Source organism: Siphateles boraxobius, unplaced genomic scaffold (genome assembly GCF_051911475.1).
Source record: "Siphateles boraxobius isolate OS27281-9 unplaced genomic scaffold, OSU_SipBor_1 8, whole genome shotgun sequence".
Lineage (NCBI taxonomy): Eukaryota > Metazoa > Chordata > Actinopteri > Cypriniformes > Leuciscidae > Siphateles > Siphateles boraxobius.
In genome coordinates, this window is record NW_027509208.1 from 41,178,884 (window position 1) to 41,193,260 (window position 14,377).

Below are 14,377 nucleotides of genomic sequence, written 5' to 3' on the forward strand. Positions count from 1 at the left end.
AAACAAGCAATGCAACATACAGTTAACACACACATTTTAATGGGAAAAACCATTAAATGTATGACAGCGAGTTACATGTTGGCATCATAATCGGCGAGTATATTCGATGATGAATACATATCCATACAACTGCATAGATGGAAAAAAGAAATAATTACAAAAAATAAATGCAACCCTGGAGTGTCATTTTACAACGCTGAAGAACGTCCGGTTCTCAGCAGAATTGTGTTAAATAAATATACAGCAAAATATCTGACAATCAATTACCCTTAATAAGTACATGAACTCTTGAATTTCAATGTGTCTGAATCATGTCTGAATTAAAGTTACGGAGCGAAATAACAAATGGAATACAGTTTTTGTAACATCCTGCACCTTTATAGTGATCATTTCTGTGCTTATTCAGTGTGAACGTTTTTTTCCTAAGCGCCAGTGTCGTATTTACTAACTTAAAGATGGTTGAACTTATTCGGACAAACAGAAAAATGATAAAAACAACAGACCAATCAAATCAAACCAGCATAAAAACACTGGGAAAATGGCAGCGAGACATGCGGTCTGTCCAACCATCCATATTTGGATTATTAGAGCGTTTTCAAATCAGAAGCACATAAAAATATGACTGTAAATATTTACATTTATGGAAACTACGTCCACTGATATTAGAGACGATTATAATCAGACGTTAGTTCTCTGATCTGGGACGTTTTCATCGACTCAAACACGACTCCGTATCGCTCCATTTCTTTTATACCACCACCCAGATAAACATGTGCTTGTCCTCTCTTCCCACTAACAAATATTACTCATACAGCAGATATTTCATGTGCTAAAAGTGAGTTAGACAGGTAATAATCTGGGTAATATCCACTTTTGTTTAGTGAAGTTCACAATAATAGTCAAGAAATTATATTTTGCATTAAGCCTATTTTTCAGACCCCTATTTATTACATTAAGACAGAATTATATATATATATATATATATATATATATATATATATATATATATATATACGTATAATGGCTGTCAAATCGATTAATCGCATCTAACACAAAACTTTGCATTTATATAATGTGTGCATATACATATACACAAAAACATATATATTTAAACACAGACATATATCATATAAACACAAACTTTTATGTTAGATGCGATTAATTGATTTGACAGCCCTTATATATATATATATAGAGCAATGTCTTAATGCAGAAGATTAATGGTTTTAAAATGGTTTTATGAAAACATTTCTTCAGACGGGCTGAAATATGACATTTCTGTTTAAAATTTGCTCAGTTTAAAGACTGTTAAACATTAGCATTTGTGTTGAACAATGGATCATTACCCAGCATCCACATGAAGAGCCAAATTATAAACATCAAGAGAAAAAAATATTAATTTAGTGACCTATAGAAGTTATTCTCTAATCATTTAGCCCAATAAACCCTTAATATCTCAATAAAATCGGTATGCTGCTACAGAAAGATAATCAAGTGCATATCAAATGATCACAGAATTCAGATTCAATCTGGGTTATTAGGATTAATTCTTCATCAAACTCACTCAATCGTTCATTAGAACATCTGTCGTTTGAAGTTAAAACACCTTAAAGAGAATCCGAGCACGAGACAGACGCCACTGTTATATCACTATGTTATATATTTGAGCGGGGGAGAGAATGACGATTGAAGATGACAGACTCCTCTAGACATCATGCGTCACCTGTCCATCGCCAGCATTAAGAGACGACGCAGCCCGTGTCTGTCTGTGGCTTCAGATCCGGCTCCTTCACGGGCTTGATCTCCTCGTCATGCTTCGCTTTAGGCTAGGAGGAGGGAAACAATATCAGGGCTTCAGCTTGATGCAAAAATGGGACATTATGACAGTTGGTGTTCAGAGATACAGAGTGCTATCTATAACATCACATAACAAGTGGAATATCACACGAGTGCTGTTTTTGTCTCGCACAAGTGCATTTGTGATTTTTTTTTTGCCAACGAAAATATTACCTATAAAGCCAGAACAGAACTGTTGTGCATCTCAAAGTAACACAGCGGTGCTTCGTTTCTTAATGAATCAGCGTTTTGAGCGAATCAATCTGGTGAACCAATGATTCAATGACTCAGTCATAAAGAGAGCCATTTACTTCACTCCTGAATTAATCAGCGAATCGAATGAATGAATGATTCAATGACTTACTCATTTAGACATTTACCGCCACCTACTGGCAGTTTTAGTTTCTTATTTAGACTATCATTTGGTTAAAAGATTATTTCATATTTCCATACTTAAAAAAAAGCACATTAAATGGACAGTTCATTTAAAAATGCAAATTCTACAATCATTTGCTTACTCATGTCATTTCAAACTTGAATGACTTTCTTTTTTTTTTTTGCAGAACATAAAAGAAGATCTTTTGAAAAACCATTGACCATTTTATGAACAAAAAAAGCTACACATTTCTGAGACAATTCTCAAATGATCTTCTTTTATGATATATGTTTATAGATATGAGACTCGAACCTGCGACCTTCGGGTTACAAGTCCAACTCTGTAACCATTGTATGTGTGTATGTGTGTGTGTGTGTAAATGGTCTTATTTGTGGGCATAGACTATATAGACTAGATATACACTAGATGTCGCCTTGGCTACGGCAGTTCATTGGAACGAATGCGTCAGTAGAGCCGCCATCTTGGAACAGGGGAGCCCCTCCTCTTTAATGCATCAGCGTCAATGTAGGAAAAGGTAAAACGGAAATAAAATCACCACAAATCGTCATGAATGCGATTTTCTAGTTTTTTTTGGTTAGTTCCAACGGTCAGACATGTATTTATCATTGATTCCAGAGAAATTTTAAAAAATTACAAAATTTCACATTCTTGTCCCCATTCAATCCCTTGCTGTCTGGTTTTTAGATTTCGTTTGTGTGAACGACCATACGCAGCACAAGCACGGCATCATCACGGCATCATCCATGAATTCATCACGGCATCATCCATGAATTCAGCGTTACCCAGCTACTTCCTATGAAAAGACCCCTGTTCCAAGATGGCGGCGGTTTTGACGCATGCTTAGAACCCCAAAGTGACATCTAGTGTATATATCTATGATTTGTGGGAAGAGAAAGATCTCCTCACCTTGTCGTCTTTCGGTCCTCTGGTAAGGTCAAAGGTGGCGTAGACTTCAGGTGTGCACTGAGCGCTGAGAGCCGGGAGCTCGAATGGAGTCGGTTCAGCCAAACCATAACTAGCCTTCAACTCCAGAGCAGGAGCTTCAGCAGGAACCTTGTGGAAGTAACTGACACAGAAATTCTAGTTTTCTAGGACGGTTTTTTTTTAATCATACAGTTACATTGAGTGTTAAAGAGGACCTATTTTACCCTTTTTTAACGTTTATTCTACTAGAATAGGTTTTCATGCTTGATTTTTTCAAAAACACCATATTTTTTTTTACATTTTTGATATTGTTGCAGCTCCTCTCTTCTAGTCTGTCAGTAACGCCCTGTTTAGTTCCTGTCTCTATGAAGCCCCTCCTTCTGAAAAGCTCACTGTGCTCTGATTGGTCGGCTGGATCAGTGTGTTGTGATTGGTCAAGCGCTTTGAGTGTGTTTGGTAAATATCCCGCTCTTACCATAACCACCAGTTTAACACACTACTAACTAACTCAACCAGGCCCCGCCCCTTTATTCTGCATATTAATTATTTAAATGAGGAATATTGTGATGTGTTTGTTACCGGAAAAAACTCAAGACTACAATGGAGGCGTTTCAGGAGTTCAGAAACACTGACACTGATATAGAGAATAACTCCTGCTGGAGGGACTTTGAGAAAGAAAGATGAACATGTGAAAAAGCATAATAGGACCCCGTTATATTTTCTCTGGATGTGTTTGTTGACTCACATGAAGCCGTTCTCTCTCTGGCATTTCTCCAGGGTGTTTTTGATGAACGAGCCCAGTTTCTTAAAGAAGAGCTGCTCCGAGGGTTTGGCGGTGCTGCCGGGACCCTTCATCTGACGGTACTCTTTACACAAGGCTTCAGCGCGCGAGTAACCTGCCGCCATTACAACCATCAAAAGAAGGATTTCACACATCTGCTTTAACTGTTAACTCTTTCCCCGCCATTGACGGAATATTCTGGCTTTCCGTGTTTTCACTGTTATACGGTAGGGGGCGCTATTACACATTTTCTGAAAGATTACTGAATCTCCTGATCAAAACACAGACGAAGAAGCAGCAGAAACATATGGGGGTAGAAACACATAAAACACATTTGTAAATATATTTTTATTTGCAAAGCTAATTTTATTTATTTGTGAGTTTTATATTTTTTTGTGAAACTCTTTACATTTATTTGTGGATCTTAATCTATTTATTTGTGAATTTGATATATTTTTGTGAATCTCTTTACATTTATTTGTGGATCATAATCTATTTATTTGGAATAATGCAACAATTCTACCCCCATGAGGTTTAATCATCATTAAACCTCATATCAATCAAAACTGTCTAATGTTACTTAATGAAATGTCGACCCAGGACAAGTTAAAGGACTGTGAAGCTTTAATGGACTCGATCTACTGCATCTGTGTTTTGTTCATCGTTCTGAATCTAATCTGGATGTAGTCTTTGACAAAAAGACTTTTCATCTTTTTGCTCAAAATTGAGCTTTTTTAAGCAAATGTTGATAAAAGAATGCATGAAGCTTGAAAAAAACAGGCTTTTTTTGTTTAAAAGCAGACGGTCTGTTGTTTTTTGATATATTGCATGTTCAGATATTCACATAACTAAATATTCTTGGGGCCATGAAACGTTTGTGAAAATGGTCAAAAACGCTGGTGGTGGCTGGCAACTTTTTTTTTTAAACCCTGGCAGGGAAAGAGTTAAAAGCTTTAAATATTCAGAAAATACAAGTCATTACAGCATCATTTTGCAAAAATACATTCAACCTTTTCTGCCAATTATGAAGAATAATGAAGCATTTTTACTATTACAGCACTTCATTTTTTTTACTATCAATGCAAAAAAACTAAATAACTTAAGTTCACAAGTTGTATATGTTAACATTAGTTAATGCACTGTGAACTAACATTAACATTAATAAGGTAAAGGTATATCACTTGTTGTTAGTTTAATGCATTGACTAATGCTAATAAATGACACCTTATTGTAGTTTTACTAAAATTAGCATTAGTCAATGCATTAAACTAACAACGAGTGATATACCTTTACCTTGTTAATGAAAACGTTTACATGTTAGTTCACAGTGCATTAACTAATGTTAACATATACAACTTGTGAACTTAAAAAGTGTCACTAAAATATGTCCACTAAAAGTAGATCATAATTGACTGAAATGTCTGATACTTTATTGAGGGATTTATTTTTGCGTACATTTCTCCGCCTCCTGCAGGGATCTGATGGCCTCTCCACATTTATCAGCCGCAAGAAGAGTCTGTCCATGATAGCAGTGTGCCTGCCAATCAAATAAATCAAACAGTAAAATATTTATTGCACTAGTGTTGCCAAATGTTGAAAATAGTGATCACATCCAAACATTCCACTCGTCTGTCATTGTTCAACTAACAGAAAGTCCCGCCTCAAACTAAAAGCATTGGTTAATAGTCAATATTAAATGTTAAAATACCCCAATTATGCAATTTAAAGGTTCCTAATTTAGCTTTTTTGTTTTCAGGTTTACATGATTCCAAGGTCAAAAACATTTTATTTTTTTAATAATATACACAGCAGCATCAGCTCTTTTTCGTGGAGTCTCAAAGCGGTTTGTTTGAAGATTCAGTCTCTCTAAGCCCCGCCTCTCCAAGAGCCTGCTCTGCTCTGATTGGTCAGAAGGCCCAGTCTGTTGTGATTGGTCGACCGCTTATAGCACGAGTCGGAAACGAAACGTTCATTACCATATCTGAATTTCAGCTCTTTCTCAGTGCTTGATACACAGTGGTACGAACAGTAACAATGGCGTCAGTTTTACCGAATCAATTCTAGCGCAAGTTCTAATCCTTATAAAGTGTAGAAGTAGATTTTACTTTCGTAGCACAGAAAACATTGTCTTCTCGACATGAACAACACGAACTAAACTCTTCCAGTCTCAGCTACAACTAGGGTTGCCAACTTTCTGAAATGGATTTTGAAAAATACGGAAGAATATTTTGAAAAATAACCCCAGAAATTATGACTTCTGGTGAATATTGTATGATATTATACATTATAGAATATTATAATACAACTTATTAGGCCTATATATTTATAGAATAGCAAAGTAGGCCTAATCAATATACAAGACTGAACCACATAGATATATAAAGGCTATCATGATCATTTTGCCAATAATGAACCATGGATTTGTTTAGTTTATAATACGTAATATTTCGTACTTAAACAAATACAACATATAACATTCAAAACTCATCGGCTCAGACTGCATTTGAAGAAAAATAAACGTTTCTGTAGCCTTGTGCGAACTTATTCAATATAATTAGACTTCTAAAATGTTGTTTCCAGTGCAAAAAATTATATTTTTAATTTAATTAGACAACATTTTAAGGAAGCGTAGTGCAAATATCTTTATATAATTATACTTCCATTATAGTTAACTTTCTTTTCGCCGGCTGCTCGGAGGTAGTCATTTTTACACTTCCCGCTGTTGTCACTTGTCGTCATCGTTGCTACGATACGTGACTCACAAATACTAACGACCAATTAAAAGGGCATTCTCTGATGATGTTCCAAGATGTTAAAAACGCTACGCGGCTGATCATAGACAAACAGGGGGAGAAATTAGTATCTACCACACCGTCGGGTTTTTTTTTCTTATCATAGCCTACAAATGTCTTCGTTCAAGGTCTGTCTGACATATATTAGAAGCTATGTGTCTGTCATGGATTTGCACTGAATTGATTCTCAAAAATATGGAACAAAGTGTTTTCCGTATCAGTTCAATACGGAACAAGACTTTTATGTGTCAAATACGGGACGATTCCGTATTATAAGGAACGGTTGGCATTGGCAACCCTAGCTACAACTACAGTGTTTGAGGGCGGGGCAAAGCAGACGCTGTTCAGCCAATGAAAACCACAGACTGGCATTATGCAAATTTGTTACAAACCTATGTAGGTTTGAGCTGGAAGTGAGACTGGAATTACTGACGACTCGTTTCAGGCAGTTCAGAATCGCTTCGTTCGTTTGGTACACAATAACTCCATTTATCTGCACTTTGAAGACCTTATAGATTCGCAAACAGCTTTATTACACACTGCATGAGAGGGAATTTCTGAAAAAGCAGAATAGGGGCGCTTAGACTGCTTGAGATCCTCATTTAAAAGGATCACAGACACACCGATGCGTTCATGTTCAGATGGACTCACATAAGCCATGTAGAAGTGCTGCTTCAGCTGCAGGTATTTCTTCCATTTACCGCTGCATTCTGGATCCAAAGTGTTCAGAGTGTGATCTGAAAAATAATATGAAAAGTAATCTTCTAAATAATGTATACTGTTTTATTATAAGGCTCTCTGAAGTATTTGATTAATATTTCTGAACAAATGCTCTCATGTGTCCTGCTGGTCTTTAATATAATTATTTAAATTCACGTCAATATTTGATGTGGAATGTGATGAATGTTTGGTAAGATGATAATTTTTAGATATATTCTTAGACATTTCAGATAAGATTATATGGTAACTAAGTACAACAAGCATGAGCAATTTGTTTATGTCTGCATTTATTAATCATAACAGATACAACTAATTTATTAATAAATGTTGAAATGAACATTAACTAAGGTTAATAAATGCTGTAGGAGTATTGTTACTTCATGTTATCTTATGTAGTTAACATTACAGTAAAAACAGTAATATTGTGAAATATTGTGAGTTGAGAACAGTTTTCTATGTGAATATATATTAAAATGTAATTTATTCCTGTGATTAAAGCTGAATTTTCAGCATCATTACTCCATTCTTCAGTGTCACATGATCCTTCAGAAATCAGTATAATATGATGATTTGGTGCTCAAGAAACATTTCTGATTATTATCAATGTTGAAATTATTTTTGTGGAAAACACTATACATTTTCAGGATTCTTTGATGAATAGAAAGCTCAAAAGAACAGCGTTTATTTGAAATATAAATAATTTGTAACATTTTAAATGTCTATAGTGTCACTTTTGATCCATTTAATTTCTTTTCTAAATGACCCTAAACTTTTGTATATATATAACAATAAATATAAACCCCCACATTTGGAAACGCAAGCAAATTATAATGCAGAATTAAAGGGACAGTTCACCCAAAAATGAAAACGCTGTCATCATTTACTCACTGTCTAGTTGTTCCAAACCTGTATGAGTTTCTTTCTTCTGCTGAACATAAAAGAAGATATTTTAAAGAACGTCTGTTGACGGAAGCCATTTACTTCTATAGTATTTTTTTCCTACTATGGAAGTCAATGGGGTCCGTCAACTGTCTGATTACTGATATTTATTTTGTGTTCAGCAGAAGAAAGAAACTCATACAGGTTTGAACCAACTTGAGGGAGAGTTAATGATGACAATTTTCATTATTGAGTGAACTGTCCCTTTAAACAAAGAGAAGCAAAAGGTGGATTAAACAGTAGCATTAGTAAACCTACCGGCCTTTTGGTAGAAGTTTGCGGTTTCGAATGCCAGCGCTGCGATGAGGGAGGCGTTGTGCTTCAGCTCGATGGCTCTGGCAATGGTCACTAAAAACACACACATATGAACCGTCACACACACACACACACACACACAAGAAAGCAATCCTGTAAACTCAGAGTAAACAGAGGCATGTGTTACCCTCCTGAGCCTCGGCCTGACTCTGCACAATGTATGTGTCAATGACTCGGGGCTCCAGGTCTCGGCCCTTCTCTGCTGGAGTGATGAGCCGAGGAATATGAGTCTCCTGGCAGGAAAGAGAAAGTGAAATATTACCATGGATCAAACAGTAATCCACTCATGACCATGCATTACAGTGGTTTTACCATGTTAAGGGTTTTTTTGGCTCTCAAATCACTGTAATTCAGTCTTTTTGCTTTAATTCGCCACGAAAATAAGTTTACCTTGAGGGTTTTAAATATTCCAGCAGCGGTTTTCAAACTCTTGTGAACGTCTTTGGCCTCATCCTCTGTGACACTACAATGTAAAAAACAAAAACTTGTAAAAATGCCTTTAATGGAATTATAATAAAAACCCAGACAGAATTTATTACACTTATAAATACTATATTTTACAGACTGCGGCGATGTGCAGTTAGTCAGTCAGACGGTAATAATGTCTAGTTTACAGTGCATAATCTCATTTATTACACGGCTACTTATCAAAACGAATAAATGAAATATTGATTTTGAAATTAAAATGATTTTATTATTTAGGAAGAAAACAGCAGTGATCTGAGAAACATTTTTGTTATTTTAGTATTTTTTATACAATTATAGTATGTTTTATTATTTATAATTATTAATAACTACCTTTTATTTTTATATTCTCACATTTATATATGTATATATTTTTTTCTTTTCGTATTATATTTTTCAATTAATTTTAGTTTAAGTTTTATTATGTACTTTTGTCATTTTTTATTAGCTTTTTAAAAATTTAGCTTTAATTTATTTTTATTTTAGCTTTAGCTTATTTTCTTTTATTAATTTAAGTTTAAGTATTCATCTAATATTTATATTTTTTTACCATTTCAGCCTTATTTCAAATCAAAAATATAATTTCTAATAGTTTAATTTTAGCTAACAATACCAACACTGGAGAAAACTTAAATTGGCACAACTATGTGGGAAATTAGTTGCATGTCTTTTTAAAAGCTATTTTGAACTTCCTCAAACCTCAGATATGCCTGTCTGCATGTGTACGGCTCTAGCAGTAGACGCAACTTATTTGACAGGGTTTTATTTTACAAACTGTCTAAATGCAATTAAAACCTTCTCACAGACTCTCATCACTGACCAATCATAATCAATTATTCCAGAGAACTTACTTCTCCTTTCCAGCCAGTCGTGAGGCAAACTTGGTGTACCAGATGGCGACATTAAACGACATAGACACCAGCTCAAAAATCGCATCCTGCTGCGCACTGAAAAACACAAAATACATTTTAATGGGGTTATGCCTCTTAGTCAATAGATTTAGTCCAATCAAACCATGTTATCTTAGTTCAGATTCATCTGACATTTGGTAGAAGCTCATCAAATTAGATCGATGTCAACATAAACACGTCACATGACCTGCTTTCTGCTTTCATTCTCAAAACCCATGAACAAAACCTAACTAGATAACAGAAAATACGGGTTCAGTTGCAGGACGCACTTAATTTGTTCAGATCAGAACACAATTTGTTTCTTTTTTTTATGCAATTAAGTATTACTACCAGCTTGATAAAATTGCATTTCAGTGTTTTCTTTCAAGAATGTGACGCTTTTATGTCTAATGCAATATTCATAATGTACATTTTAATGCATTATTTCTTTTCATAAATATTTGTATGCATTATAAATCCTTATTACATGTGAAATTGGTTACTTGTCATGTTTTAATGCATTATACTTTCTAAAGGAGTTACAATGAATAGATTGTATTAGGCTATAACTCTGGTACAATTATTCATGAGACCCTTCAATGCATTATAAGGTTTATTAAAAGGCATAACTCCAAAATTTGACAGATTAATAAAAAAATAGCAGATTATTGCTGCACTGCACCACATTGTATGATAGTTACCTTGCAATATTTCCCTGTAAAGTGTCAGTCCATTTGAAGTTCTGGATGAACCGGAGCTTGCTCTCTTGTGTGGTTCCATCCAGCGGTAAAATGAATCCTATGTGCATTAAACAAAATAGAAACTTTTAACAATGCCAACAAAAACAACAACAATAACATGCCTCTGAGCAACATAAATGCAAATGAATAAAATCAGCATGAGCAACATGGAAATATCTGACCAGAGCCACAAGAGAGGAAATATAATAATTCACAAACCCTGTAAAAGAGCGAAATATTCATCACTGGATTTCTTCATAATCTCTGGGGTACATGTGGCATCGGTGAACATGTCCAGAAGTCTGGCCCGCGTCGTTCTCAGGTCACTGAGACAGAGATTTTACATTTACGTCATTAAAATACAGTGGCCCACAAAATGAAAATAATACCAGAATAAAATCCTCACTTGCAGATCTTATTGGCAGCAGGACTGGACGCCACACCGTACAGGTTGAAGGACACGGGCGCTGTGGATTTCAGAGGGTTTCGGTGGAACCAGTGAGTCATGGTGACCTGAACAAGAAGAAAGACACTATTATTATTAGTTTCTGTTTTATTAATGCATTTCAGGACAATTCATTTGCTGTGGTATGAAACTATTTTAATACGGTACTTTGTCACCACAAGATAAAATCTGGATCTTGACCATAATAGGGAACAACTGGTTGAGTAGAATTATTCTTGAGAAACAGAGAAACACGTCCAATTGACTAGATTAACTAAACTAGACGTTATGTGATTTTCTATACAACAGAATCTACACTGAGGGTATTAACACTGACATTTTCATTCAGATTGAAAGGTTATGGGCAGCTAAATGTCTGAGTACATTTCACATCTATTAATATGCAGTGCATTTATGCAGATCAAAAGATAATTGGTTCAAGTTCTGTATGAACTGTGAACGAGTCATTTGATAAGGCAGGTCCATTTATAACATCTCGGCCTTGTTTATCAACAGCTCTATGTGAATAAAAACAGACACAGAAAAAATACACCAGTTAAAAACGATCTACTGCTGATGCTTTATCGTCTACATATGAAAAAAAGGTTATTCTGTGATATTAATGCTGTTCATAATACGAATACAAATCTGAGAGAAATGAACCGAGTCAGAGACTCGCTGTTCAACAGCAGTTCACTAGTAAACACAGAGGTTACCGGCTAAAATCTCACAACTGATTTATAAAGCTTGTTTTAAATGAAAGACATATGTATTTATACCAGTAATGTGTCGACTGTCAGATGTTTGTTGTTTTAATCGGTGAGACTCCAAAGATGTGGATCAGGAAACGCCAAAACAATGAACGCTCTTCCGGTATGACGTAATTCAGACAGTGACGTCATGCACACGCCCATTGAGTTTAAACCACCATTTACGTAATTTATTTGAAAAAACGGGTTTTGGCAGTTTCCAAATTCGCAAGTAGAAATAGCCTAAATGACACTCTAAAACTTGTTTTTTAACTTGTATAGGTTTTTGTGGTTTCTGTTCAAATATAAGTCATAATGACTTATGATTGGTGCAACTGGTGCAAGGAAGAGCAAGTTACAACATAAAAAAATGAATCAATTAATTCAACTTACATTAGTCACCACATCCGTGTGAATTTCTTATTAGCCAGAATCAATCAAATTTTAAGGATCAAATACCAGTGTGTGTGTGTGTATATATATATATATATATATATATATATAAAATTCGTTACATTTATATAGCGCTTTTTCTGGGACCTCAAAGCGCTTTACATAGAAGGGGGAATCTCCTCAACCACCACCAATGTCCAGCATCCACCTGGATGATGCGACGGCAGCTATATTGCACCAGAACGCCCACCACACACCAGCTTACTGGTGGAGAGGAGACAGTGATGAAGCCAATCAGTATATGGGGATGATTAGGAGGCCATGATGGACAGAGGCCAAGGGGCAAATTTGGCCAGGATGCTGGGGTTACACCTCTACTCTTTATTGAAGGACATCCTGGGATTTTTTATGACCTCAGAGAGTCAGGACCTCGGTTTAACGTCTCATCCGAAGGACGGTGCTCTTTGACAGTATAGTGTCCCCGTCACTATACTGGGGTGTTAGGACCCACACAGACCACAAGATGAGCGCCCCCTGCTGGCCTCACTAACACCTCTTCCAAAAGCAACCTGGTTTTCTCAAGAGTCTCCCATTCAGGTACTAACCAGGCTCAACCCTGCTTAGCTTCAGTGAGCAACCAGTCTTGGGCTACAGGATGATATGGCTGCTGGTCATGATTATATATATATATATATATATATTCAGGCCATTTGAAGCACTTGTGCCAAGTATTGACAAGGCCTTTTCTTCCTCTGCTGTGAGAAGGTGGGACTCATTGGTCCCAGCACCTGTTTTATTAAATGTTGTCCTCTGCAGTTCCCTTTTCCTTTTAGCAAGGCTGGCAAAGTCCTGCCACTTCTTCGTGACCTCCTTCCCTGAACTTTTAATGCCAATAGTTGCAATCAGTTTTGTAGCAATATCCTCCCAGATTTTTTGTTTTTGTTTTATTTGTATGACTGCCCTTAAACATGCTGAATAAAATATGTTGTATAGCTCCACCTCCTCTAAAATTACATTAATTACTCTTTTTTAAAAATTTATTTTCTTAGTTTTTTTGGTTCAGCCATTTTGCTGGTGTCTCCAACTGTAGGTTGGGGCTTTTATAGATTATTGGCCTCGTAGAAAATGCACATCAGATGAAAACAATTAGGCTAAACATTTCAAAATACAAGCGTGTGCTACAATTACGAGCGTGACATTTCAGAACTTGACAAACGGACAGCGACTCTTAAGTAGCACTTAAAGCACAGCTGCGCACGATCGTGCTAAGTGCGTTTTTGTGAAACCCACGTGAAATGAACACGAAAGTTCGTAAAGTCGCTCGTAGAAAATGCTCGTAAGTGCTAAGATCCGCTGTTATCTGGAAACCCGGCCCTGCTTGTCACGCAGGCGTCGCAGCATGACACTGCAGAAGCCTTCGCCAGGCAATGAGAGCAAGGTGATGCCTCTCCAGTTCCCACAGTCAGATGGGTTCCCCTTCTTCGCCAACTTAACAATGACGCCTTTTGACGTACTTCAAAAGCTCTGGGGATATCTCATCCAGCTTTACTCCTCTTTACCGCTTTGATTGCCGCATTGACCTCTGCAGTGGTGATATCGCCAATGTTGACCTCGAGTCCGGGCTGCCCTGGCTCACTCTCGAAATCATAGGTGGATGTAGGTTCTGACTGGTTCAGGGTTTCTTGGAAGTGCTCGATCCAACTGGCGTCCTGCCCTTCTCTTCGAGCTCCTGTCAGCTCGCGCACGATGCAATACAGGGTCTTGGTATCGTACCTATCGGCGGCTTCCTGAGCTTGGATGCCTTTGTTCTCTAGCCATTTCTTCTTATCGGCTCTGCAGCTCCTCTGGACCTCTCGGTCTAATTCAGCGTATCGCCGTACTGCAATGTTCAGCTGATCTTCCGTGCGGGCCTGCTCGTGTCGCTTCTTGCCTCCTTCCGCTCATCAATGATAGCTCGTGTCCGGTCCTGAATCCAATGCTCCTTACGCCTC

General features: G+C 36.6%; 1 protein-coding gene across 1 annotated transcript; it reads right to left on the reverse strand.

Moving 5' to 3' along the window:
- Positions 1–17: 17 nt before the first annotated feature.
- brox (BRO1 domain and CAAX motif containing) lies at positions 18–12,138 on the reverse strand. Its single transcript, XM_077219526.1, has 13 exons — positions 12,024–12,138; positions 11,206–11,312; positions 11,019–11,125; positions 10,761–10,857; positions 10,021–10,116; positions 9,095–9,167; positions 8,832–8,937; positions 8,648–8,737; positions 7,382–7,467; positions 5,394–5,475; positions 3,903–4,053; positions 3,140–3,299; positions 18–1,826 (listed from the first exon to the last, which is right to left on the reverse strand). The coding sequence occupies exons 2-13, from the start codon at positions 11,304–11,306 to the stop codon at positions 1,740–1,742; spliced, it is 1,236 nt and encodes a 411-aa protein (XP_077075641.1). The 5' UTR covers positions 11,307–11,312; positions 12,024–12,138; the 3' UTR covers positions 18–1,739.
- Positions 12,139–14,377: the final 2,239 nt, after the last annotated feature.